The following is a 27,367-nucleotide window of genomic DNA, read 5'->3' as shown; positions in this document are numbered from 1 at the left end:
GCCGCCCGTCACGTACGACACAGCGTGCGCCGCCGCCCGTCACGTACGACACAGCGTGCCCCGCCGCCCGTCACGTACGACACAGCGTGCGCCGCTGCCCGTCACGTACGACACAGCGTGCTCTACTCAGTGTCTCTTCTGTGGAGCACGTCACCCAATGAGTATCACTCAGCCCCTCAGTTCCAAACCGTGCTACTCCATGTGTCTTCAAACATGTGACCCAACATCACCCCACGCCCACGGGAGCCACGGCAGGGCCCCACCACCCAAGATCACACACACACCACCTGACATGCACACATTCCTGTCTTGCCTCACCACACAAGCGACAGCTGGGCCTTGCAGGGGCCCTAGGCAGCAGCTCTCACCATCTCGGAGGCCACGCTGGGGCTTGCGCCCTCAGGGGAGCCCCCTTCATCCCGCGAGCAGTCAGGGCCTGCATCCTCCTCGTACTCTGTCAGGCAGTCCGACTCCTCCCCTGAAATCAGGGAGCAGGGCACGGTGAGGGGCTATGGGCTGGCCTTACGCCTGCGGTCATAGCCCCCCACCTCTAGGCCTAGCCCCCACCCTGGGGCCCCCGCAACCCCTCACCATCAGCACAGCCATCGGAAACGTAGCTTGTGGGGGGTTCGATCCGGGACACGATCTCTGCCAGGTCAGTGAACCCAGAGCTGGGGAAAGCAAGAACCTGGAGGGGGGTGTCAATAAGGTTTTTAGGGAGTTCAGAGGAGATCCTGGGGGGCTCAGAGGAGATCTCGGAGGGCTTGGCGCAACCCCAGGGATATCTGGGGTCACCTGGGGCTTGCGGGGGCCCAGAGGGAATTAGGAGTCCCTGGCTGGTACAAACAGTTAAGCACTCAACCACTAGATGAAAGGTTGGCAGTTCGAACCCACTCAGAGGTGCCTTGGAAGAAAGGCTTGGCGATCTACTTCTGAAAAATCAGCACTGAAAACCTTACAGAGCACAGTCCTACTCTGACACACATGGGGTCACCATGAGCTGGAACTGATTTGCTGACAATTGGTTTAATTGTTTGGTTGAAGACTTAGGGTTTTATTGAGTCAAGGGAACATCTCAGGAGTTCAGAAGGGTTCCTGGAGGTGTCTCGGGGGCCCGGAGGGGACAGGGGTATCTCTGGAGTCAGAGCAGTCCTCGGGGGAGCATCCCAGGCTTACGTCTGCGCGGCGGCTCTCGTTGAGGTCGGTAGACCGCCGGTCTGTGAGCATCTTCTCGATGATGTCGCCACGGCTCCAGGCCCCGAACACAGTCTTCCCGTACTGGTAGCCCACGTCCTGCAGGGAGCACGGGGTGGGGCCAAGCCTGCGGCCTCACCACACCTCTCTCCACGCTTGTCTTCTCTGCGCATCCCCACTATGACTCTCCCTCCCCAGCCCGCTCACTTGGGGGGAGCTGGTGTTTGAGATAAAACCTATTTCAGAGTCAGATGATATGTAGCACACTCGCCAACATCTCCCCTTCCTGTGCCCCTGCCAGACATTGCCACATCAATCTCTCCATGTTCTTTCCCACCCAGCCCCATGCAGTGCGCCAGGGGGCTGCTACCAAATGACTGAAGATAGTGGTGTGCAAGAAAGCTTATATCAAGGTCTGCAAATATGCAGTACATCTGGCCAGCTGTCAGTTGCCGTTGAGTCAGCTCCAACTCATGGTGACCCCCTGTACATCAGAGTAGAACTGTACTCCACAGGGTTTTCAATGACTGATTTTTCAGAAGTAGACTGTCAGGTCTTTCTTCCAAACTGTCTTTGGGTGAACTTGAACCTCCAACCTTTTGGTTAGCAGCTGAGTGTGTTAACCATTTGAACCACCCAGGAACTCCAATACATCTACAGATACAGCCATAGCCCACACCCAGAGCAGACATCACTAATCAATCACGGCATGCTTTTCCCGTGAGCTCAGAGATGGCATTAGACATTTTTACTCAAGGATCTGGTCAGCATCTGCCAATCAATTTCAAATGGCATAGGCTACAACACATTTTTCAGGATCAGCAGCACATGATACATGCATTGCTACGTCCCTCGCCCAGACCTGTCCCAGACCTGCGGCAAACATCACTGATTGATCTCTGCTCTCGTTCTTACCAACCCAGAAATAGCATCAAAAATCTCTTCACAGTGCTCAGGCAGCACGGCTTAGCAATCAGAAACTTAGTTCCTACATAGCACATATGTAGTCACAGTCCCCTGCCATGCCTACTGCAAACATCAGTAATTGATCTGTTCTATTTCTCACAGATCCCAGATGGAGCCTTAGAGTGCTTCCCCTCCACAGTGCCCTGGGCTTTAACTGGTAAAGCTTTGCCCAGCCACGACACCAGCACCACATCGCGCCCGCCTGCTTACATAGATCTGGTCGAACTTCCCAAAGTCCATGGTCTTGAAGCAGTCAATGGGCGGGCGCAGGTACTCGCAGTAGGAGCTGGACTTGACGACCTCCAGCTGCCGCACGCAGGACACATAGGCCAGGCGGGACTGGATCTCGGCCATGTCTGGGACCTTGACCTTGTCCGCCCAGGGGTTGAGCCGCTTCCACAGCAGCCACCACCCAGACAGGCTATCCCCGTAGGTGCTGAGGTCTGTCTCGTCCTGGCTGCCCACGTCAATGGCGATGACTGTCTTGGCGCCCATGCTGCGGGCAATGTCCGCTGTGGGGCCAGGGGGTCAGTGGGCTGCTCCCACCAGAGCCCGGGGCGGTAAGTTCAACCCAGTCTCACAAACACCCATCATGCAAATGGTCAAAGAAACGTGCGCAACACACGTCGTCATATAAATGCCACAGGAATGAAGACAAGGGGACGGGGTCAGGTGATGGGGCTCTTTGGGTGAGGGACCCAGGGCCAGAGAGATGGGGGAGATGGGGACAGAGGGGCAGATCAGACACACGGGGACAGAGATGTGGAAGGACAAAGAGAAGCAACACCAGGGAACCAGAGAGACAGAGTCAGGCACGCAGCGGAGTCGGAACACAAAGCCAGAGGCACAGAGGACCAAGACGTGAGCAAACAGACACAGAGAGGGAGACCTGGGAGCGGAGACGCCAGGAGCCAGAGCCGGGTGAGAGAGAGATAGCAGGAGCCAGAGCCGGGTGAGACAGAGCAGGAGCCAGAGCCGGGTGAGACAGAGCAGGAGCCAGAGCCGGGTGAGAGAGAGACAGCAGGAGCCAGAGCCAGGTAAGACAGAGCAAGAGACAGAGCAGGAGCCAGAGCCGGGTGAGAGAGAGACAGCAGGAGCCAGAGCTGGGTGAGACAGAGCAAGAGACAGGGCAGAAACCAGAGCCGGGTGAGACAGAGCAGGAGCCAGAGCCAGGTGAGAGAGAGACAGCAGGAGCCAGAGCCGGGTGAGACAGAGCAGGAGCCAGAGCCGGGTGAGAGAGAGACAGCAGGAGCCAGAGCAGTGGGAGGAGACAGAAGGCAGGTGGGGAGAGGGACCTCAGAGCTGAGACGAGGGGCAGCTGGCAGACAGGGAGGCAGAGGCAGGGCAGGGTCGGGGGAGGACCCAGGGAGGAGGTTGTATGGCCAGGGGTCCAAGGGCCCCAGCAAGGGTCCCTCAGTGAGTCTCAGGAGGCCTGGGCCAGGATCCTGTCACCAGGCCCAGCCCACAAGAAGCTCCAGTCTCCGTCAGCCTTTGCCCCTGCGTCCCTCGTGAGCGTTGTCTGTGTTTGGGACACACATGCCCATGTCCACGTGTCTGTGTGCACCTCCACATGTCCTCTCCGGTGCACAACTCCCGTCCGAGTCTATGTGCCAGGCTGTGTGTCTGTGGACATGGACGTCCTGGCTGTGCCTAGTGTCTGCAATACATACCTGGGCCTGTCTGTATGCATTTCAGCCCACCTGTACTTAGATCAGTGTCTGTGTGTTCCTATGTGTCCACGTGTGCCCATCTACCTGTGGCTTTGCACACACCTGCCCAGGTACGTGTGCTTCTGTCACTGTATGTATCTGTACAGAGCACCTGTGGCAGGAGTTGGCAAGCTTTCTCTGTAAAAGGCCCAGAGAGTAAACGTCTTTGGCCTTCTGGGCCACCTGGCCTCTGTCTCAACTACTCAGCTCTACTCATGTAGCACAGAAGCAGCCTGTAGACGAACGGGCACGGCTGCATCCCAATAAAAGTTTATTTACAAAAATAGGTGGGGGGCTGGATTTGGCCTTCGGAGCCATACTTTGCCAACTCCTGACCTAAGGTAACATGGGCATGTGTGTAGCTAGTCATGGGTCTACTTGTGCATGCACACTTCTGGGTATGTGACATTTTAACACTACCCCAAGCCAAACATGCATAGCTGCCCAGATCTCATCAGCACATGCAAAGTCAGCATGCGCCCCATCCCATCTGCGTGTGTACACACGTGTACATTTGAGGGAGCACATGGGGTAAGTGTGAATGGACCTGGAGTGAGCGTGGACATACAGCCCAGCTCATCAGTGCATGTGCTCCTCTATGCATGTGTGGCTGTGTGCACAGGTGTAGGTGGACCCTACATACATGCAACTGAGAGAATGCACACGTGAGCACGTGTACCTGGTGTGCACACGTAAACGGGTCTGTTTTGTCTGCACAGACCTAGCTGTGTGTCCATGCATCTCTGTGTGCAGGTGTCTGCATGCAGGCGTGTCTGTGCGTGCAGGTGTGTGTCTGCGCATGCAGGCGTGTCTCTGTGTGCACACGTCTGTGTGTGCATGCATCTGTGTGTGTGTGTGTGTGTGTGCAGGTGTGTCTGTGTGTGCACGCATGTGTGTGTGTAGATGTGTCTGCGTGCGGGCGTGTCTGCACGTGTAGCTGTGTCTGTGTGCGGGCACGTCTGCGTGTGCACGCATCTGCGTGTGTAGATGTGTTTGTGTGTGCGGGCATGTCTGTGTGTGCAGGCATGTCTGTGTGTACATGCATCTGTGTGTGTAGATGTGTCTGTGTGCGGGCGTGTCTGCGTGTGCATGCATCTGTGTGTGTAAATGTGTTTGTGTGTGCGGGCATGTCTGTGTGTGTAGATGTGTCTGTGTGTGCGGGCGTGTCTGTGTGTGTAGATATGTCTGTGTGTAGATGTGTTTGTGTGTGCGGGCGTGTCTACGTGTGCACGCATCTGTGTGTGTAGATGTGTCTGTGTGCGGGCGTGTCTACGTGTGCACGCATCTGTGTGTGTAGATGTGTCTGTGTACATGCATCTGTGTGTGTAGATGTGTTTGTGTGTGCGGGCGTGTCTGTAGATGTGTCTGTGTGTGCATGCATCTGTGTGTGTAGATGTGTGTGTGTGGGCGTGTCTGCGTGTGCAGATGTGTCTGTGTGTGCATGTGTTTGTGCGCTCGTTTGTGTCTAAAGCAGCACATGTGCATATGAGTGTGCTTTTCAACTACACATGTTCCTGTCCTTGGGCACACCTGTGTGTCTGCTTGTGCACGTGAGTGTGTATGTGTGGGGGTGTATATCTGTAGTTGCATGTACACACAAGTCTGCCCATGTGTGTATCCTCCCGTCTGTGTCTGCGTGCATCCGTGTGTCTGTGCAGACAGCCACTTGCCTGGTAGGTTGTTGATGTAGCCGCCGTCCATGAGCAGATGCCCATCCTTCGGGTCGCACAGAGGGGGCAGGTAGCCCGAGAGTGTCATGCTGGCACGCACATACCGCCACAGGGAGCCTGCCCGGTGGGACACACAGACACAGACACACACAGCCACGCTCAGCCACGCTCAGAGCCTGGCCAGCTCGCTGACCTGGCATGTTGTTAATGTAGCACCCGTCCACAAGCAGGTGCCTGTCCTTGGGATCGCAGAGTGGGAACAGGTAGGGGTAGTAGGAGGCGCTGGCCCGGACGTAGCGCCACACGCAGCCTGCAGGGACGGCGTGAGCGGTTGAGGTGCCCGCCTCGTCCCCAGGCTCCCTCTCCCAAGGGCAGACATACCTGGGGCCTCTCAGGCATTAGTGGTTAGTGGTCAGCATATCAGGCTGGGGTGGATGGTCACGTGTGTTAACATCCCAGGTGCTCGGCTGTCCACCCCACTCCACCCCCCTGTGTTCCATGTAGCCACAGCGGTCGTCGGGGGCTGGAAGGGGGGGCACCCACCGTCTTTGTGGACACGCATGGCCGAGGCAGTGATATCTGTTGTCACGTTGAAGTACGGCAGCCACAGGTCCTACAAGGCCAGGGACAAAGTGGGGTGGCTGGGACTGGGAGAGGAATGGGGACTTGAGCTGGAGGGAGGGGTGGGGTGGGGGCACACCTCAATCTGCTTATCCTGGAAGACGCGATGGATGCTTCGGTTGAAGGCTGACCCCGTGAACATGGAGGTGACGGGGTACGTGAGGTCCAACACGGGCTCCAGCACTGAAGTCATGCTCTAGGGGCAAGGGGCCAGCTGGGGTCAATTAGGACTCACCTAGGGCTGCCAATCCAAGGGAAGCAAGGAACATCCAAGAATGAAGAGGTGGCCACTAAGAATCAAATAGGATTCACCCAGGACCACTAACAAGGTTGTCACTAAGGGTTCCAATTGCTCTACTGAAGCTGGGGACGAGGGTCATCAACCAGGATGTCCCAGAGGAGTCATCCAAGGTCCCAGAAAAGTCATGGCTGTCTCTAATAGGATGCACGGTACCACAAGGAGCTGAGTGGAGCTCATGGTTACGTCAGCAAGGGTCACCATGCAAAGCCACTTAGGGTGGAGTCACAGGAGTCACAAGGGTCCCTCCCCTCACACACACCTTGGCCCACTCCCGAGCCCGCTGCTTAGTACGGCTGGCGCTGCGCTCCTCCGCATACAGGGCCCCGATGAAGGAACCGATGGATGTACCGCCCACCAGATCGACCGGCACCCCCGCCTCCTCTAATGCCTTCAGCACCCCGATGTGTGAGCAGCCCCTGGGGGGAGGTGACCCAGTGACCCACTTGGCCCGCCCGCCCCAAGGAGCGCCCCTTGGCCCCCCTCCCCCACAGCCAAAGAACAAGCGCCAGCCCCGCCCCTGGCCCCAACCCACAAGCAGGCTCCACCTCCAGACAACCTGGCCCCGCCCTCACCTGGCCCCGCCCCCGCCCAGCACTAAGGCGATGGTGTTTCCAGTGAGCACCCGCGCCAGGCGGGAGAAGTCGCTGTGGCGGTCCGCGCGCCGCGAGAACACCTTGTCGTAGAGCTCGTGCTGGAATAGAGGGGGGACCACCACTCATGAGAATAGGACAGGGGTACGGAAGGTAGGGCCACGGATCCCCCAGCCACATCCAGATCGTCCGCCGGCCCATCTCCTCCAGGCCCTCCCAATCGCGGGCCTCTAAATCGCGCCCACAATGGACACGCCCCGGAAGGGCCAATCACAGGGGGCCTCTTAGCTACACCCCAGTGGGCACGCCCTGGAAGTGCAGAGGCCCCTCCACGCCCTGCCCCTCACCAGCTTGGCCGGGCTGCGGCGGGAGAAGAGGCGGCGCGGGCAGCGCAGGTGCAGGTGTCCTGAGCACCAGCTGCGCATGTTGAGCCACTCGACGGTGCGCGTGGGGCCCGGACCCTCCTCCCGGTGCAACAGGACGAGCTGCTTGAGGGCGCGCACGGCTGTGTTCTCCAGCATCTGCTCCAGCTGAGGGAAGCGGGGGCGGAGGTCACCAGTTGTGGCCCTTGTCCCCCACCTGGTTGAGCTGGGCCCCTGGTGGTCCAGCACTACAGTGACGGTGCACTTGGCTGGGCACAGGCATGGGAGGGCAGGGGCGGGGTCCTGGGGTGGGGTCCCTGTGCGAGGCCTCCGGACCTGGCCGAGAGTGGGCTCCTGGTCGCCCAGTCCCACGATGAGGATGCAGTCGGCCTGGCGCAGGCAGCGCACGGTCCAGGGCGTCAGCGACGCGTCCGTCTGGTAGAGCACGATGCGGTGCGCGTCCTCCTGCTGGGCCAGCCACCCGGAAAGCCGGAACTCCTGGATGCTGGGGGGTGGGGGAGTGTCACTCCGAGGCTTGGCTGGATTGCTCGTTGCCCAGAAGCCATGTCTTAACATTGCTGGGGGCGCTGAGACACCCGGCCCCCACAATGGATGTCTGTGCTCACTGGCCAGACGGGCAGGGTGCGTGCTTCTTGAGTCACAGCCCAAAACTCAAACCCAAATCGCAATGGATCCTAGGCTCCAAATCCTCGTCACCCTCCCCACTTCCCCTCCGTTCCCCAAACACACACCTATCCAGCGCAGAGGCCCCCAGACGGGCCCGGATGATGTCACTGTTGAGGAGGAGTGTGGGGCCTGGGGATAGGGAAGGAAAACGGGGTTAGGAGCCAAGTCCAACATAGATGAGGGGCCCTCCCAAAATACGGCATCTCACTTCATGGCCTGGGGCCCTGCTCTACCCCACCACCCACAGACCAATGACCCACCCAAGCATCTCCACTCACTGACCTATAACTATATAACCCCTGTCCCCATTGACCAATGGCCAGCTCCTATGACCAGTGCCCTGCCTTCACCCACACCCGTCCCTCCAAACCAATGGCCAGCCTCCATAACTGATGCCCCTCCCTCACCCACACCCCTTCCCCCATTGACCAATGGCCAGCCTCCATGGCTGATGCCCCTCCCTTACCCACACCCCTTCCTCCACTGGCCGATGGCCAGGCTCCATGGCTGATGTCCCACCCTCGCCCACGCCTTTTCCCCCAGTGACCAATGGCCAGCCTCCGTGATTGATGCCCGCCCTCATCCACACCCCTTTCCCCACTGACCAATGGCTTGCAAGGCATGCTGTAGCTCCAACGTGAAGGCCACCATGGGCACCTCAGCACACACAGGCAGGACCGCCACAGTGGCCAGGTTGCTGGCTGGGTTGGTGAGCTCCGAGTGCGGGGGAACGCCCAGCCCTGAGCCTGCTGAGAGACCCGATGGATGAGCTCTGCTGTGCAGCTTTGTGTCCGGAGAAGCGGACCGTCCTCCATAGAAACCCCAGCCCCACAGGCCTTCAGGCAGCCACGGTGAAGGCCACCACCTCAGACCTGGACCTACACGGTCCCCTCTCTTGATAAGACCTTCCTGCCATCCAACTTTCCGCTTTGGCCCTATGTCCTCAGAGGCATTTCCCTACAATTTTCCGAGCAAGGCTATGAGCATTTAGATTCTCCACTGTGCCGTGGCTCCATCCTGGCCTTGAGCACAAAACCAACCCGTTGCCGATCAGTGGATTCCAACTTATAGTGACCCTACAGGACAGAGAAGAACTGCCCCCTAGGGTTTCCAAGGCTGTAATCTTTACAGGGAGTCCTGGAGGCGCAGTGGTTAAAGCACTTGGCTGCTACCCGAAAGGTCAGTGGTTTGAACCCCTAAAGATTACAGCCTTAGAAACCCTAGGGGGCAGCTCTACTCTGTCCTATAGGGTCGCTATGAGTTGGAATCTTGTGACGGCAGTGTGTAATCTTTACGGAAGCAGATCGCCACGTCTTTTCTCCCTCGGAGCAGCTGGTGGGTTCAAACCACTAACCTTTTGGTGAGCAGCTGAGCGCTTAACCACGGTGCCACCAGGGCTCCTTGAGCACAAAACTAGGTAGAAGTTAATTTACCCTTTATCTATTGCTTCTTTTCTTCTTTGCCAATGCCCTTGAGCAAGCCATCAGCCCCCATCTCCTCACTGTTCTCTCTCTCCACAGAGCAGCCAAAAAGCACTTTTTAAAATGCCCAGCTTAATCCACAGAAACAGAAAGCCGATTAGTGGTTGCCAGGGGCTGGGGGGAGGGAGGAATAGGGAGTGACTGCTAATGGCTACAAAGTTTCCTTTTCGGGGGATGAAAATGTTCTGGAACTAGGTAGTGGCGACAGTTGCACAACATTGCGACTGTACTTAATACCACTGGATTATATGCTTTCAAATGGTTAAAACGGTAAATTTTGTGCGATACGTATTCTACTATAGGAGCGTATAAAAAAAAAAAAACCCACAAAAAACACCCTGTTTAAAACCCTCCAACTGCTTCCCGTAACAGTCTGAGTAAATTCAAAAGCCTTCCATGGCCCTTACCTGAACTGCCCCGGCTCCAACTCACAGCTTCCCTTACTCTCCCGCACTGCCCCAAAACCACCAAGCCCTGTGTGCCTTTATTTCTCCTCATCGTCGGGCCCCCTCTCATTTATCAAGTCTTAGCTCACTGTCCTCAGAAAAGCCTCCCTCCCTGCACAGGTTACGCTCTCTCAAGACACTGTTTTGTTTCCTTCACCGAGCGCACCGCTGTCTGACCTATGGGTTTTTATAATTACGCCTTACCCTCCAGGATGTAAACCCCTCTAGAACTTATCTGTCTTGTTCATTCCCACCCGTGCCCAGCACGGAGCAGCTGCTCGTTGGAAATTTGCTCTTCTGTAGAGCATCACTAGAAAGGCCCTCAGGGGTGTGACGGATGTACGCCTCCAGCCCCCAAAGCTGCCCCAGAAGGTGGCCTGTGCGGCTGAGTGGCAGTGAGCAGGCATTTGCATGCTTAACGGGAGACTGGGTAAAAAACAGCTGTCCTGGGAAGAGGGGGTTGGGGGGAGTGGGGGTGGGGGTGGGGGAGTGATGCTTGGCCGCATCCTGCAACTGACCCTGCCCCCACCCCAGGGGATCCTGGGGAAGAAAGGAGCATAGCATAGGGGTTACTGGGCTGGTCCAGGGTCGGCCATCGTAATCTAGAACCGATCAGAAAGAAGCCTTTGGTTCCACCCAAGCTTCAGGGCCACGTTCAGTACTTCTCAAAACCAGCTCCATCTCCCAGTTTACCCCGGGCCACGGTTCCCACACTTCCCAGCAAGCGCTGGCAGAGGGAGCCACACCTCCCAGCGGGCACTGGGCCCTGGACTCCACCCCTAGCATGCCTGTGACTTCAGGAAGCACTAGTCAATGTGCTCGGGGCTCCAGACCCAGGCCCCACCCCCCACGGACTCCATTTCCCAGTATATTCTGGTCCAGGACTCCTTTCCCAGTACGTTCAGGATGTGGACCGTATCCCCTGGCAAGCCCTGGCATCCAGAACCAACCTAAGGCCCCGCCCCCCAGCACCACTGATCCTGTTGTTAGGTGTCATCGTCGATTCCAACTCATCGCAGCCGCACGTGACAGAGCAGAGCTGCCCCATACGGTTTTCTAGGCTGTAATCTTTATGGAAGCAGATCGCCAGGTCTTTTTTCCCCTGCGGGGCTACTGGGTGGGCTCAAACAGCCGACCTTTTGGTTAGCAGTCCAGCGGCTTAGGCACAGCCCCAAAGCTCTTTATTGATCCTCTAGACTCCATTAACAAGCATGAGTCTACTACTCCGTTTCCCAGCAGGCCGAAGAGCATGAACTCCAACCCCCAGCATGCAATGGAACTCGGATCCCACCTCCGCTCAGACCCCGCCCATAGCGCGGATTAACGCGGGACTCCGTTTCCCAGCATGCCCTGGATTTACGTCTCCCCTCCCAGCAAGATCAGGGCTTCAGACTACATCTGCCACCATAAAAGGAGGCGGAGGGGGGCGGCCCGCTCTCACCTGGGAAGGGTCCCTGTAGCTGCTGCAAATTCCCAAGAATTTTCTGGCTCAGCAAATGGATGAGGCGGGTCACGACCTAGGGGCATTGGAGGCAGAAGTAACTATACTTGTCCTGTCTTTTCCTCTTCAACTAGGTACTTGGGCCCCGCCCCTACCTGTAGGCCCCGCCCTCCATAGGAGTCCCGCCCACTTCACACCTGTGGGTACCGCCGCTTGATGTGACCCAAAGTGCCCTCGGGGAGCTTGGCTAACTCCGTGTCTCGTACCGCATGCACCGTCGTTGCGCGTGGCTGCCGGGTCAGCGCCTCCACCTGTAAGGGCCGCGGGCATTACCAGGGCTCCCTGGGGCGGGAGTACAGGAGACGGCGCGGGGCCCCAGAGAGTCCCTGAGACGGGGGTGGAGGGAGTCAGACCTCGCCGCCCATTAGGGCTCCGGGGACGGGGAGTACAGGGAGCCATGACTAGAAGATGGAGAGGTCTAGGGGCAGAGTCCGAGACCACGCTCATCTCCCCGTGAGGGTGCCCCCTCCTGGAATGGAAACAGGAGGGCTGGACTGGGTGGGGTCAAGGGTCAATGGGCGGGCCGCGCTCACCACGCCGATGAGGTCCCCGCGGCCGTACTCGCCCACCAGCTCCTTCTTGCCGCTGCCACGCTGGATGACACTACGCAGCCGCCCATTGAGCACGATGTAGGTGCAGTCGGAGCGGTCGCCCTGCCTGGGGTAGGGGACAGGTCAGGCACGGTCCGGCTAGGCCTGCGCCGGCAGAGGGTGAGGTGGGACAGGCTGCACCTGTACAACGCGCGTCCCGCCTCCACTGCAGTCCAATCAATGGCGAAGTCCATCTGGCGCACGAAGGGCGACATCCTCGCGGCCACCGTGTGCGCAGCGCTCAGTACCACACTGGGCTGCGCACGCATGATCCTGCGGGGGAGAGAAGGAGTGCATGGGCCGGTGGCATCCTAGAATGGCCAGGTGGGAGTGGGGTGGGTGGTTGATGGCCTGCAAGTGGGACAAGAGAGCTGAATATTGCCCTAGAAGAGCACTGGGTCGCCCAGACCTGGGGCTCCCTCTGCTCCTCCAGGAAATGAGGCCGAGGGATGGGATCGCAGCCTTTCCCCCGCCATACCCATCCCGACCCAGGGCCCGGTCGTACTCATAAAAGTCGGACTTGGAGATGCGCAGGAAGGTGCAGTCGCGTTGGGCACGCAGTGTGAAGATGAGGGGCTCGCCCGTGAGCACGGCCAGCTGCCCCACCAACTCCCCGGGCTGTGCCACGAACAGGCACACGTCCTCTGCCTTGTCGATCATGCGCTGGTAGACATGCAGGCAGCCCCAGAGCACGAAGTGCAGGCTCACGTCCTGTGGGCGCAGTGGCCAGGAGCTGAGCACACAGCAAGGGGCAGCAGCCACTCCCAGCCAAACCCCAGCCCATGCGCGCCATAGGAAAGGTTAAAGAAGGAAAGGATGAAGAAAGAAAGGTTGAGGGAAGAAATGGAGGCTGTGGCTATCTCTGAGCTGAGCAGCGCATGTATATACATATATATGGCCATTCGGCAACTGTTAACTTGCTAGGCTGCTAACCAAAAGGTTGGAGGTTCCAGTCCCCCCAGGGGTGCCTCAGAAGGAAGGCCTGGTGATCTACTTCTAAAAATTCAGCCATTGAATACCCTAGGGAGCACAGTTCTACTCTGATACACATGGGATCATCATGAGTTGGAATGGACTGGATGGTAACTGGTGGTGGTGGTGATTCAGCATCCAGGGCAGACATTGCTAATGGATCACCAAACTCTGAGCCCTGAGGAAGGCCTAAGAATTCTTTTCAATATAGCATGAGGCTGCAAGGACTGGTTTCACAGGGGTCTGGCTAAGCTGAAATCCTCTTTGCTGGTGCTGGGACAACTGGATAGCCACATGCAAATGAATGAAGGTGGACTCTTAAACCTCACACTATGTACAAAAGTTAACTCAAAATTGATCGAAGACCCAACGGGAAGAGCTAGAACTATAAAACTCTTAGAAGAATACAGAGAAGTAAATCTTCATGACTGACCTTGAATTGGCAATGGATTCTTAGATATGATACCCAAAGCACAAGCAACAAAAGAAAAAAAATACAGTAGAACCTGTGAAAGCCAGAACCTGTGTAAGGCGGTAACCTGTCACAGAAGAAAAACTCAAATACTTTCCACTAAAAAGAGCAATAGAAAAGTGGCAAGACCCTATCAAAGGTGGAAAACTTGCAAGATCCAGAAAAACAAGCAGCCCTGTCTGTCAAGTTCCAGCTCACAGGTTTCACAGTAGATAAATTGTACTTCCTCAAAATTAAAAAACTTTTGTGCATCAAAGGACACTATGAAGACAATGAAGAGACAACCCACAGAATGGGAGAAAATATTTACAAGCCGTATAACTGACAAGGGACTTGTATCTACAATATATAAAGAACTCTTACAACTCAATCATAAAAAGGCAAATAACCCAATTTAAAAATGGGTAAAGGATCTAAACAGCCATTTCTTCAAAGCAGGCATACAGATAGCCAATAGGCACATTAAAAGATGCTCAATGCCATTAGCCCGCAGGGAAATTGAAGTCAAAATGGCGATGAAATACCACTTCCCATTCACTAAGACGGCTACAATCAGAGTCAGATAATAATTGGTATCAACAGCGTGGAGAGGTCAGAACCCTCATACACTGATGGTGGGAAGGTAAACTGGTGCAGCCACTTTGGAAAAACAGTCTGGCAGTTCTTCAAAAAGTTCAACATAGAGTTACCATTTGACCCAGCAATTTGACTCTTAGGTATACACCCAAGAGAAATGAAAACATATGCTTGCACAAAAAATTTGCACATGAATGTTCATAGCAGCATTATTCATAATTGCCAAAAGGTGGACACAGCCAACTCAAATATCCACCAACTGATAAATGGGTAAACAAAATGTGGTCTATCCCTACAACAGAATATTATTCAGCCTTAAAAAGGAATGAAGTACACTACATGCTACAACATGGATGAACCTTGCAAACATGCTGTGTGAAAAAGCTAGGCACAAAAGACTACATGGTATATGATTCCATTTATATGAAATGACCAGAACAGACAAATCTATGAAGACACAAAGCAGACCAACGGTTGCTTAGGGCTATGAGGACTAAGGTGCGCCTGACCCAAGCCATGGTGTTTTCAGTCCCCTCATATGAATGCAAAAGCTGGACAGTGAATGAGGAAGACCCAAGAAGAGTTGATGCCTTTGAATTACAATGTTGGTGAAGAATACTGAATATACCATAGACTGCCAGAAGAACAAACAAATCTGTCTTGGAAGAAGTACAGCCAGAATGCTCCTCAGAAGCAAAGATGGCGAGACTTTGTCTTACATACTTTGGACCTGTTATCAGGAGGGACCAGTCCCTGGGGAAGGACATCACGCTTGGTAAAGTAGAGGGTCAGCAAAAAAGAAGACCCTCAACGAGATGGACTGACACAGTGGCTGCAACAGTGGGCTCAAGCGTAACAATGATTGTGAGGATGGCGCAGGACCAGGCAGTGTTTCATTCTGTTCTACATAGGGTCACTATGAGTCGGAACTGACTCGGCGGCACCTAACAACAACAGGGCTATGGGTAACAGAGGGGCTGCTGGGGGGTGATAGCTAAAGGGTAGTGCCTTTCCTTTCAAGGTTATGAAATGTTCTAAAATTGATAGCGGTAGTTGCACAACTCTATGTGAATATACTGTTGTGTGCCAGCAAGTCTATTCCAACTCATAGCGACCCCATATGACAGAGTAGAACTGCCCCATAGGGTTTCCTTGGCTGTAATCTTTACAGGAGATCGCTAGGTCTTTTTTCAGCTGCTGGGTGAGTTCAAACTGCTGACCTTGCTATTAGCAGCAAAGTGCTTAAACATGGCGCCACTAGGGCTCCTCTGTGAATATACTAAAACCCAATAAATTGTATACTTTAAATGGGTATGTGAATTACATCTCTATAAAGTTGTTAACCCCCAAAAAACATCGTCTTTGCTGCCCTTCATTTGTTCCACTCCAGCCTATTGACTTCATTTCCTGGAGAGCAACATGTTTCTTCCTGCCACAGGACATTTGCACCAGCTGTTCTCTGCCTAGAATGCCCTTTGCTCCCTCTGTACCTACTCAATTCCTCCCCATCTTTCCTTTTTAGCTGGGGTTCAGTCACTTCCTCAGAGACACTGCCCTGTTGAAGCCAGACTCTGTAGGGCCGAGAACATCTCCTTCATGGGGCTAAGAGCATATGACTTTACAAGGATTTGTGTGGTCACTTGAGTTAATGTCTTCTCCCTCACAGAACTGTCAAGTGTCCCTAGAGCAGGTCCATGTTGGTTTTTCTTGCCTCCAGAGCAGGCAGCACAAGGCCTAGGACATAGTAAACTCATTGCCATCAAGTCGATTCCAACTCACAGCAACCCTATAGGACAGAAAAAAACCATCCCATTGGGTTTCCAAGAAGTAGCTGCTGGATTTGAACTGCTGACCTTTTGGTTAGCAGCCAAACACTTAACCACTGCGCTACCAGCACCCTGGGACATAGTAGGTGCTTGTTAAAAGATCCTTCCCTCCTGTCTAGTGTGTCTGCCCAGCCACACACCTCTCTGATCCACCCCTTTATAAGTAAGGAACTGAAACTACCCAGAGAGTTCTAGAAAGATTACTTCTCCATCAATCGTACAAACCCATCCAAAGCCCAACAAAGCCCCAACCCCAAAAAAGGTTGCCATTGAGTTGATTCCAACTCCTGGCCACTCCATGTATTGCAGAGTAAGATCTTCATGGCTGTGATCCTTTCAGATGCAGATTGCCAGGTCTTTCTTCCGAGGTGCCTCTGGGTAGGTTTGAACTGACAACCTTTCAGTTAGAAGTCAAGCACTTAACTGTTTGCGCCACCCAAGGACTCCTAACTAGTTGCTGTCGAGTCAATCCTGACTCACAGTGACCCCATGTATGCAGAGTAGAACTGCTCCATAGGGTTTTCATGATTGTGACCTTTAGGAAACAGATTGCCAAGCCTTTCTTCTGAGGTGCCTGTAGGTAAGTTCAAACCTCCAACCTTTCAATTAGAAGTCAAGTGCTTAACCATTCGCACCACCCAGGGATCCAACCAGTTGCCACTGAGTTGATTCTGACTCAGAGCAACCCCATGTGTGCAGAGTAGAACTGCTCTATAGGGTTTTTATAACTGTGACCTTTTGGAAGTAGATCACCAGGCCTTTCTTCTGAGGCACCTCTGGGTGGATTCAAACCACCAACCTTTCAGTTAGCAGCCAAGCGTGTTAACGGTTGACACCACTTAGGCCTTTCACCCTTTCAAACTGTAAGCATCTCAGAACTGAGTATTTCCTCTTTAATCCAAAGAGCAATCTTAGTGGGTAGGTATTACTATCACCCTAATTTCACAGATGAGAAAGTTGGGAAATTTCTAAGTAATTTTCCCAAGGTCACACGATAAGTCAGGGTTTCAGCTCTCTGCCCCATCTCATTCCAGAACACACCCTCTGGCATTTCCCACCAGTGGGACCAAGCCCAGGCCAGTTCCCCTCTGTGGGTCTCAGTTTCCCCATACGAGCATGGCAGTGAGTAGGATACAATTTCCTACAGCTCCTGGGTGCTGCCAAAGCCCCCCACAGCCTCTGGTGCAGATACACGTTTACTGAGCACCTAGCCCTGCAGGTGCACAAGGATGCAGGTAGGAGGTAGAACGTCAGGATTGAAAGGCCAGACAACAGAAGTTACAGGTAGGGTCAGGACAGGTAAGAGAGATCCTAGGGGAAAGTTTCAAGGTTGATAGGTCCAGACAACATAGAGTAGGAGGGCTGGGGTCTTAGGATCCAAGGGTCAGGGGTTGGAAATCATAGAATACATGCCAGGGAGGGGAGCTGTCAGTCATAGGATCAGAGGTACGGGATTAGAGGGCAGAGCGTGAGCTCCTGGCTCAGAGTCACGTGGTTAGAGGTTAGTGGTCAGCCTCACCTGGTCCCCCTGGCGAGCAATGATGGTGCCAGCTTTGGCGTGATGCAGTAAGACCCGGCTGTTCAGAAGAGAGGGGTCCTGCAGAGGAAGCGTGGTTGAGATGGGCCCGGCCAGGCCTCCCCTGCCCCACCACGTCCCTCAGCCCCCGCACTCTGGCTGCCCACCTCAATGCGCATCAGCTTGGCCAGCTCCCGCTTGGCGGCCTCAATGATGCTGCTCGTCTGGCGGCCTTGGTAGGGCCCAAAGGGGCAGCCGCCAGTGGCTGACTCATCCTCGCAGTAGCTGTACTCGCAGGCGCCTGCTGGCTGTTCCCGGGGCTCCTGAGTGGGGGTCTGCATGGGGTAAGACCTGTGACTTCCAGCTCCCCAAGCACCCTGCTCCGGGGGCTCCACCCTTGGCTGGGCCACCTCCAGGCCAGGGAGGGGACTTGAGTCAGGGAGGGGAGAAAAAGGTAGGGCTGTACCCGAGCGGGAGCTGCCTGGGGCCCCCCTGAGGCCTCTTCCTGCAGGGACACAGAGATCCGGCCACGCTCATACGCCATGTCGAAGTCCGAGCGGGGGCCACCCTGCAAGACTGTGGGTGGGCAGTGGGTAATATAAGCGCAATAAAAACAAAGGTGCTTATCACTACAGTCTAAGACGAGCCACTTGGGGGCAGTGGTGGCTCAGTGGTGGAATTCTTGCCTCCCATGAGGGAGGCCCGGGTTCCATTCCCAGCCAATGCACCTCATGTGCGGCCACCACCTGTCTGTCAGTGAAGGGTTGCATGTTGCTGTGATGCTAAACAGGTTTCAGCAGAGCTTCCAGACTAAGATGGACTAGGCAGAAAGGCCTGGTGATCTACTTCTGAAAATGAGCCAGTGAAAACACTATGGACCACAACAATCCCGTCTGCAACCGATCATAAGTATGGGGCAGGACTGGACAGCATTTTGTTGCACTGTGTATGGGGTCATCCTAAGTTGGGGGCCGACGCAATGGCAGCTAACAACAACTACAAAAGGCCAGCCGCCATCTGTGTGCCAAGTGCCCCATCCATGGCAGACATGACTAATCCATGACTGCACTCTCCCTCAGAATCCCTTACCCCAGGTGGGAGAGACCCATCTCAGTGGGTACCCACAAAAAGCACCTAAGAAAGTACTGTCATTTTTTCCCATTTCACAGATAAGAAAGCCAAGTCTCATAGGCAGTGGAGTCTGGATTCAAACCCAGAAGCTCAATGGCCTGCGCCCCCAGCCCACAGGCCCAGTGCTCCGAACCTGAGATGTCCACAGGCATGGAGATGCAGCGGCTCAGCAGGGGGGCCGAGGGCGCTTCCAGGGAGGTGGGCTTCACTGGGTCCCCTGGGGGAGACTTGTGTTCAGGCCCCAGCCCTTCAGAACCACTCGGTCTAGAGCTAGGATTAAGGTGTGGGGAGCTGAGGGGGGCCTGGACAGGGGTCAGCTTGGAGTCCCCAGGGAGTAGGGGCTAGGAACAGAGATTCCAGTGAGTCTAGAGTGCTGAAGTCCCCAGGGGGCCAGACAGGGGTCAGAACTGGGTGCCCACCCCAGATTTTCTACCAGCCCAGAACTACAACAGTTTCCGAGGCCAACTCTTCAGACAGGGATTGGACTGGACATAAGGTGATACTCGTGAGGAGTGTGCGTCTTAGCTCAAGTAGATACAAGAGACTAAACGGGCAACTTCTGTCCGGAGGTGAGATGGGAAGGCAGAGAGGGGTGAGATGGGAAGGCAGGGGAGCTGGTTGAATGGACATGGGGAGTCAACAGTGGAAAAGAGAAATGTGCTGTCACAGTAAAGGTAGAGTAATTAGGATCACATAACAATGTATGCATAAATTTTTGTATGGGAGACTAAATTGAAATGTAAACTTCATTTGAACTACAACAATAAAAAATAAATAAAAGAACTGGGTGCCCAGCTGGGGTTATGGGTCCCTGGGGGCCAGACAAGGTCAGAACTGGGTTTCCAGCTGGGGATAGGGGTCCATGGGGGCCAGACAGAAATCAGAACTGGGTTTCCAGCTGGGGATAGGGGTCCATGGGGGCCAGACAGGTGTCAGAACTGGGTTTCCAGTTGGGGGTGGGGGTCCATGGGGGCGAGACAGGGGCCAGGACTAGGTGCCCAGCTGGGGCTAGGGGCCCCTGGGGGTCAGACAGGGGTTAGAACTGAATGTCCAGCTCGAGTGAGGGGTCCCTGGGGGGCCAGATGGATCAGAACTGGGTACCTAGCTGGGGCTAGGGCAACCTGGGGGGCTAGCAGGGATCAGGCTGGGTCCTCTGGGGAACTCAGAAAGGGGATGTCAAGGGGACTGGGGGTGAGGCTGGGGTTCCTGGGAGACTGGATACCTGGGGGCCAGGCATGGGTCAGTGTTGGGTACCTGCAGGCCCAGGCAGTGGGGCCCCAGTGGGGTCAGGCGGCCGGCCAGGGGTTTCCCTCAGCTCCTCACTAGTCGAGGTGCTGACCACTCGCTTGGAGCCACGTATGGGGCTGGTGCGGGCCGGGAGGCCAGGGCTGGGGAAAAGTCGGAGTGGCTGGATCTCCTGGGGGCATAGAACAAGCCTGTGGCACTGGCCCAGGAATCACAGGGACTCCCTCAGCCCCCTGGGCTTGCCCCCAACTCACGTGGCTGAAAAGCTCATTGGTCAGGCCCAGGTAGTTGTGAAGTGCCAGGAACGTGACCCTCTGCAGACGCACCATGATGATCTGCAAGGAGAGATAGGGGCCAGGAGAGGGCGGGGGTCAGGAGAGGGACCGGGAGAGGGTGAGATCAGGGGAGGGGCCGGGAGAGGGTAGGGTCAGGGGAGGGGGCAGGAAAGGGTGGGGTCAGGGGAGGGAACAGGAGAGGGTAGGGTCAGTGGAGGGGACAGGAAAGGGTGAGGTCGGGCAGGGGCCAGGAGAGTGGGGTCAGGGGAGGGGCCAGGAGAGGGCGGGGTCGGGGAGGGGCCAGGAGAGGGCGGGGTCGGGGAGGGGCCAGGAAGGGTGGGGTCAGGGGAGGGGCCAGGAGAGAGTGGGGCCTGGGAGGGAACAGGAGAGGGTCGGGTCAGTGGAGGGTGGGTCGGGGGAGAGAACAGGAGAGGGCGTGGTCGGGGGCGGGGCCAGGAAAGGGTGGGGTCAGGGGAGGGGCCAGGAGAGGGCGTGGTCGGGGAGGGGCCAGGAGAGGGCGTGGTCAGGGGAGGGACCAGGAAAGGGTGAGGTCGTCGGAGGGAACAGGAGAGGGCGTGGTCGGGGGAGGGAACAGAAGAGGGTGGGGTCCAGGTGACGGCTGGAGTCAAAAGGGTTGCCAGCAGGGGCAAGGCCAGGGATCAAGGGAGTGAGCTACAGAGAACAAGAACAGAGCAGCTCCCCATAGTGAAATTTGGGACAAAGGATTAAGAGTGGTGGGGTCACAGATGGGAAGAAAGACATGGGCGGAGCCAAGATTGGGAGCAGTGAGGGGCGGCGCCAGAGCAAAGGCGGCACTTGGGATAGAGCCCAGAGGAAATCATATCCTCGCAGTCGCAGGAGAAAATGGGGCCAGGCGGCAGCTAGTAGGCCGAGCCAGGGGCGGGGCCAGGAAGCCTGACTGCTCAGGACAGATAAGCACAAGCGTGGAGGCAGATGGTTACCCTGCGGTGGCTGGGATGGGCGGCTATGGGCATGGGGTTGGGGGTGGAAGGCCCGCTGACCTGCACAACCCGCACCAGGCTCTCGGGGTACTTAGTAAAGACGGCAGAGAAGGCCTCCACCGGCAGCCGCAGCACCGTGGAGTCTCTGGCAGCCCGGGCAGACACTGTGCGCTGTGGATGCTGGTGACCCTGGGGGCAGGTGGGCTTACGGTCAGGGGCTGCGACTCTGGCTCCGGGAGGCCCTTGCTGTCCCTCTACCCTCCTGAGGTCTGTCCCTTTAAGGACCACCCGCAGGTTCAGGGGCATATCAGACACTGGGGTTCCTGGGATGACGACCTCCCAGCTCTGGCTACATTCCTGCTCCAGGCCTTTCACGACCTCCCAGCTCTGGCTACATTCCTGCTCCAGGCCTTTCACGACTTATGCCCAGGCCCAGCCCTGGAAACAAGCCTGGTAACCGCCCCCCACCCCCACCCCCCAACACTGTCCTCAGAGTGTGTCCTCACGCCCAAGCACTCCCGCCTGGTCACTCACGGTGATGACATCCAGGATGCTCAGAAGACTGTTGACACTGTCTCCAGGGACCACTTCTTTCACCACACACTCCTTCCCATCCTGAGACACAGGGGCCACTAACCGGTGAGGGCCCCAACCTGATGATACACATCCCACCCGGGAACCCACAGAACATCCAATCAGCACCCCTTCCTGTCTATCACTAACTCTAACCACTGGCCCTGCGGCCCACCCAATGCCCCGGGTTACCCATTCGACTGCCTCTGGACCATGCATCTCACCAACCCTGATATATGACTGTTACTGAATTGTGCCCCCTCAAAATATGTACAAGTCCTCACCCCTGTACCTGTGAATAGGAACTGGAAATAGGGGCTTTTTGTTATGTTACCAGTGCAGGGTGGGTCCTAAACCTAATCCCTTTTGAGTTATAAAAAGAGCAGGACAGACACAGAGGCACACAGGAGGGCAGGCAATGGAAACAGACACATCTACAAGCCCAGGAATGCCAAAGATTGCCCCAGCTACTGGAAGCTGAAATAGACAAGGACTGACATCCCCCTAAAGCCATGCCCTGAATTCAAACTTCTAGCCTCCAGAACTGTGAGAAAATCAATTCCTGTTCTTACAGCCGTCCACCTGAGGTATTTCTGTTACAGCAGCACTAGATACCTAATACAATGATGTGTGTTTGTCAAAACTCGTAGGACTATACAACACAAAGAATGAACCCTAATAAAAACTACGGACTCTAGTTAATGATAATGTTTCAATACTGGTTCATTAACTGTAATAAATGTACCACAAAAATACAAGATGTTAATAGAAACTATGCAGAGGAAAAGGAGGTATATGGGAATTCTCTGTACTTTCTGCACAATTTTTCTGTAAACCTAAAACGGCTCAAAAAAATAGTCTATTATATGTATATTTAAAAAAAAAAAAAGGTGGTGGGAAAGTAGAAAAACTCTAGAAGGATTCCACACTGAGATTATTTCCCAAGTTTCTTTTAAATTTGTATTCCAATTTAAAGAAGTAAACACTAAAATTCATAGATGGCATTTTATGGCGTGCCTGGTACAAGAAAGAGTCCCTCGGTGGTGCAAATGGTGAATGTGCTTGGCCGCTAACCAAAAGGTTGGTAGTTCAAGTCCACCCAGAGATGCCTCGGAAAAAACGCCCGGTATCTACTTCCAAAAACTCAGCCACTAAAAACCCTATGGAGCATAGTTCTGCTTTGACATGTGTAGGGTTGCCATGAGTCAGAGTCAACTCGATAGCAGCTGGGGTGTGCAAGAGAGGCAAAGAACTCCAAAAGCAAATACTTGACTGGAAAACAAAGATCTTGACCAGACATCAAATGATGAGTTAAGGAACACACATTTTATGCGTCTTAAGTTAAAATAAAATGTTGAACAGTGTGGAAGCACCTTGAAAGCATTAAGCTGAGCAGAAATAAGTCAATCACAAAAGGACCATGACCTCACTCTGTGATCTCACCTGTATGAAACAGAAACTATACAGAAACCAAAGCTCATTAGTGGTCACCAGGAGTGGGAGGGAGGCGGGAAGGGGAGCTACTGTGCAAGGAGCACTGAGTTTCTGTTAGTGGTGGTGGAATAAGTCAGAAAAGGAGAGTGACTGGTTGTACAACATAAAGAACGTAATTGGTGTCACTGACTTACACGTGTAAAAACTGTTGAAATGGCAAATATTTTGTTATGTATGTTCTTGTTCTTGTCGTTATTTGTCATCGAGCCAGTTCAACTCGTGGGCACCCTATCTGTGCAGTTCTACTGTGCTCCACAGGGTTTTCAAGGCTGTGACCTTCCAGAAGTCGACTGTCAGACCTTTCTTCCAAGACATTTCTGGCTTGGTGGACTCAAATGCCAAACTTTTGGCTAACAGTTGAGGGGTAAACCATCTGTACCACGCAGGGACTCCTTGTATATTCTTATCAATTGAAATACATATAGTCATGAGCTGCACAACATCTGTTCGGGCAACATCCAACTGCATAGAGGTCCGTGGTCCCAAAAGTTCATAACTACGGGTTGTACGTAAGACAGACATTCGTAAGCCAGGGACTGCCTTATACGATACGGTGTTTGTACAACGTCCAAATCACATAACGTCCTGTTTCACAGAACGTAGTGTGGACATCAAGTGATGCATGACTGTATATACCAAACGGTCGACTGTGAAAAACCAAACTAAACTCATTGCTGTCGAGTCGATTCTGACTCATAGCGACCCTATAGGACAGAGTAGAACTGGCCCATAGGGTTTCCAAGGAGCTGCTGGTAGATTTGAACTGCCTGCCTTCTGGTTAGCAGCCAAGCCTTTAACTACTGTGCCACCAGGGCTTCAAATGGTCAACAATTACTTTCAAACAAAGATGAGAGTGTAAGAAGGCAGCAAAGCTAGATTAATGGAAACAGAATAACCAGAACAGAAATATTGAGAATGTTCATGCATTGTGAAGAATGTAACCAATGTCACTGAACATCTGCGTAGAAATTGTTGAATGGGAACCTAAGTTGTTGGATAAACCTTCATCAAAAACAAAAAAAAATATTAAGAGAAAAAAAAATACATATATATATACATATATATATACACACACGCACATATACATATATACACACACACATATATATATATTAGGATGAAAAATAAATTAAAATGTGCAAATGCTGATGGTATACAAAAATAAACCACATCCCTGACCCCGTGGATCTGACAATGGCTGTACCATGGACCATCCCCATTGCCACCCCCACTGGCCACCCTGCAGTGCCACCTTGGGCAGTCCACTCACAGGTCCAGGCAGGCAGAGCTCCACCACCCCATCCTGCACCACATAGATGCTGGCATCAGGCTGGCCCGGCCGGAAGACATAGTCCCCCTGGTTGAGCCGCTGGAAGACCATGTGCCGGCAGAGCTCCAGGAAAAGCGGCTTCTCAAAGTGGCCCAGCACCCTGCAGGATGGGAGGGCAAAGGAGGCTGGAGGTCAGGTGGGCCCAGCCCTGCAGCCTGCCCCTGCCCGCCTGGCCCCAATACTAACCGGACGTTCTTGAGCATGTAGAGCACCTCTGAGGGCAGGTGGGAGTTGGCCAGGTCGCCCTCTGTCAGGTCGGCCTCCAGCACAGCGGGTGGGGGCTCCTTCCGCTGCAGCGTTGGTGCTTCTTTCTGGATGCGCAGGATCCTGGTAGCAGGAGAAGGGTGGGAGGGGGCAGGGGAGGGGTCGTATAGAGCAGGGTTCAGCAAACGATGGCTTGCAGGACAACTCTAGCCTACCACTAATTTTTGTACATAAAGTTTTCTTGGCACACAGCCATGCTCATTAATTTGTGTATCATCTATGGCTGCTTTCATCCTAAGACAACAGATTGAAATACTCGTGACAGAGCCTGTGTGGCCTGCAAAGCCCAAGATACTTACTATCCGGCCTTTTACAAAAAAAGTTTGCTGAGCCCTGACATAACGCCCTGATCACAGGTCCCTGAGATAGACCCTCGAGGGAGGCAGAGTCCTGACGTAGCTTCTAAGATATGGGCAGACCCCAGATATAGCACCTCTGCTGATTGGGACCCCTGAGATAGTCCTTCCGGTAGTCACAGACTAGATTCCTGAGATAGCCTGCCTAGTGGAGGCAGACCCTGAGATACCTTCCGTGATATGAGGAGACCCCAAACATAGTTTCTTTGCTCTTCATAAAGATGCCTGAGATAGCCCTTCCTCCCAGGCCTCAGAGAACCCTGAGATTGCCTCTTTGATGGTCATCGAGACCTTGAGATAGCCCTCATTATACACGGAGAGTCCAAACATAGCCTCTCTGCTAATCATGGACCTGGAAGAGCCCTTCCCCTCAAGTCCCAGTGATTACTGAGATAGCCCCTCCACTGGTCACCAGATTCCTGAGATAGACTCTCTAGTATGAGCAGACAGACCCCTGAGATAATCTCCACGATATGGAGAAATCCAGATATAGCTCCTCTTCCGGTCAGGAAGATCCTTGGGAAGGCCCTTCCTCAGACCATAGAAGGCTCTGAGATAGCCCTCTAACAGTCGCAAAGACATCAGAGTAGCTTCTCAAGGGTGTGCAGACACTGGAGATGGCTCTCACGATGTGGGGAGATCTGAGATACAGTTCTTCAACTCATCATGGAGAACCTAGAGATAGTCTTCCTGTCCAAGTCATAGAAAGACCTGTAATAGTGCCTTGTTGATCAGAGACCCCTGGGTGACCCTCTAGGTGAAGAAATCCCTGAGACAGACCTTCCTGTAGACCCCATGGTGTGAGGAGAACCCAGAGCCATCTCCAATTTACAAAGATCCCTGGAGAGCCCTTAGAGACCCGTTGCTGATGACTGGGACCCCTGAAATGTTCTTCCTATGTTTCTGGCCCAAGAAGATGCTTGTGACAGCTCCTGGGCAACAGAAACCCCTGAGATAGCCTCCCTAGTGTGGGAAGAACCACAAGGTAGGTGATGAAAAGAGATGCCTTCTGATGCAGTGACTGCTGGGACAACCTCTGGAGGACAGAGGCTGGACGTCATAGACACCTGAGATGACCCCAGTAAGGTACCCTATGATAAATTCTCTCTTGTGGGGAGACCCATGAAATGGCCTTTACAAAGACCCCACATATATATGAAAACATTTCTGAGATAGTCCCTACCTCCCCTGTGGAAGGGGAATACCACTGAGATGGCCCTCAGGGAAGAGACCCTAGAGACAGCCGGTCTAGTGTGGGGAGCTGACATAGCCCTTCAGAAAATAGTCCTGAGAGGTCCCTTCCATGTGGAAACACTCCAGACAGACCTTGCCGTCAAAAGAACCCTGAAGCACACCCTTTGGTGTGGGCTGATCACTCAGGAAGCCCCTAGCATAGCTCTTGGTCCCAGGCATGCCCAGCACAGCCTTACTTCTTAGCAATGTTGAGCATCTTAAGTTTCTTCTTCATGCGTGGCCGGGAAGTGGTGGAGACTGAGGTGTCCACCAAGGAAGAAGTGGACTGTGACACCTGGGAGGGTAAAGGGAAGTGGGGGAAATTGGTCAACTGTCAGTTCAGACTGTGAAATCTAGCGGTCCTTGATCAAGTGGGGTAAGGTCCACGGGGAGGTGTAACTACGGAAGAGGCAGGGCCTCACTGTGGTCAGTGCCACCCCAGGGGTCCTAACTCACCTTCCGCATAATCTTCCGGCCATAGAAAAGCACTTTGTCCCTCTTCCGGAATCGATAACGGGGGCCATCCGGGGCTGGGGTTTCTGGGGATGGGTAGGGAGGTGGACTCAGCTCCGCGCAGACTCTACGAGGCCCGAGGGGGGAAGGCGGTAGGCAGATCCCAGCAAATCCCATCTCTACTGCCCCAGAGACCCAAGAATTTCAGCTCCCCACCCCGCCACCTCCCCAAGGGGCCTTCCAGGTCCTCACTCGGCACTCGCAGCCTCCGCACCAGCAGGAGGATGAGCACCGCCGTGACCAGCACCGCGACTCCGGCCCCGATCATCACGCCCAGCACCTGAGGGACGAACGGCACTGGCTGCGCATTGCATGGCCGCTCGGCAGAGCCCTCCCTGGGGGCCAGCGCGCCCTGGGCCCCATCCCACTCCCCTCCCTCCGCCCCCAGGGAGGTCGCAGCCATCTCGGGCCTCGGTGTCCCCATCTGCGGAATGGCCCGGTGCTGCTTCCCCCCCGGGGGCGCGACTCCTCCCTGCGGCTTGGCGGCCCGCGGTGCAAGCCGGGAAGAGTA

The 27,367-nt window shown here is 54.6% G+C and overlaps 1 protein-coding gene across 2 annotated transcripts in view; it reads right to left on the bottom strand.

Annotated features, from left to right (window-relative positions):
• PNPLA6 (patatin like phospholipase domain containing 6) overlaps positions 1-27,367 on the bottom strand; it is a 28,267-nt gene extending 900 nt beyond the window's left edge. The window contains exons 1-31 of one of the 2 annotated variants that reach the window (XM_023733231.1): positions 27,049-27,367; positions 26,800-26,882; positions 26,541-26,638; positions 24,677-24,817; positions 24,431-24,590; positions 21,628-21,708; positions 21,154-21,282; positions 20,111-20,191; positions 19,866-20,028; positions 18,745-18,828; positions 17,947-18,056; positions 17,648-17,815; positions 17,484-17,561; positions 12,624-12,829; positions 12,260-12,391; positions 12,062-12,185; positions 11,666-11,779; positions 11,469-11,544; positions 8,706-8,849; positions 8,166-8,229; positions 7,750-7,918; positions 7,399-7,581; positions 7,034-7,152; positions 6,721-6,877; positions 6,240-6,356; positions 6,083-6,152; positions 5,540-5,656; positions 2,371-2,672; positions 1,177-1,293; positions 592-688; positions 369-478 (exon numbers count right to left, since the gene is read on the bottom strand). In XM_023733231.1, coding sequence (XP_023588999.1) covers positions 369-478; positions 592-688; positions 1,177-1,293; positions 2,371-2,672; positions 5,540-5,656; positions 6,083-6,152; positions 6,240-6,356; positions 6,721-6,877; positions 7,034-7,152; positions 7,399-7,581; positions 7,750-7,918; positions 8,166-8,229; positions 8,706-8,849; positions 11,469-11,544; positions 11,666-11,779; positions 12,062-12,185; positions 12,260-12,391; positions 12,624-12,829; positions 17,484-17,561; positions 17,648-17,815; positions 17,947-18,056; positions 18,745-18,828; positions 19,866-20,028; positions 20,111-20,191; positions 21,154-21,282; positions 21,628-21,708; positions 24,431-24,590; positions 24,677-24,817; positions 26,541-26,638; positions 26,800-26,882; positions 27,049-27,280 — 4,026 coding nt within the window. In that variant the 5' untranslated portion in view covers positions 27,281-27,367. The remainder of the gene's footprint in view (positions 1-368; positions 479-591; positions 689-1,176; positions 1,294-2,370; positions 2,673-5,539; positions 5,657-6,082; positions 6,153-6,239; positions 6,357-6,720; positions 6,878-7,033; positions 7,153-7,398; positions 7,582-7,749; positions 7,919-8,165; positions 8,230-8,705; positions 8,850-11,468; positions 11,545-11,665; positions 11,780-12,061; positions 12,186-12,259; positions 12,392-12,623; positions 12,830-17,483; positions 17,562-17,647; positions 17,816-17,946; positions 18,057-18,744; positions 18,829-19,865; positions 20,029-20,110; positions 20,192-21,153; positions 21,283-21,627; positions 21,709-24,430; positions 24,591-24,676; positions 24,818-26,540; positions 26,639-26,799; positions 26,883-27,048) is intronic. The other variant, XM_004378384.2, reaches the window with a different exon arrangement.

This window comes from Trichechus manatus, unplaced genomic scaffold, assembly GCF_000243295.1.
Source record: "Trichechus manatus latirostris isolate Lorelei unplaced genomic scaffold, TriManLat1.0 scaffold00057, whole genome shotgun sequence".
Classification (NCBI taxonomy): Eukaryota; Metazoa; Chordata; class Mammalia; order Sirenia; family Trichechidae; genus Trichechus; species Trichechus manatus.
Note: the sequence above shows the minus strand (reverse complement) of the source record. Positions and strands in the feature narration are given on the sequence as shown.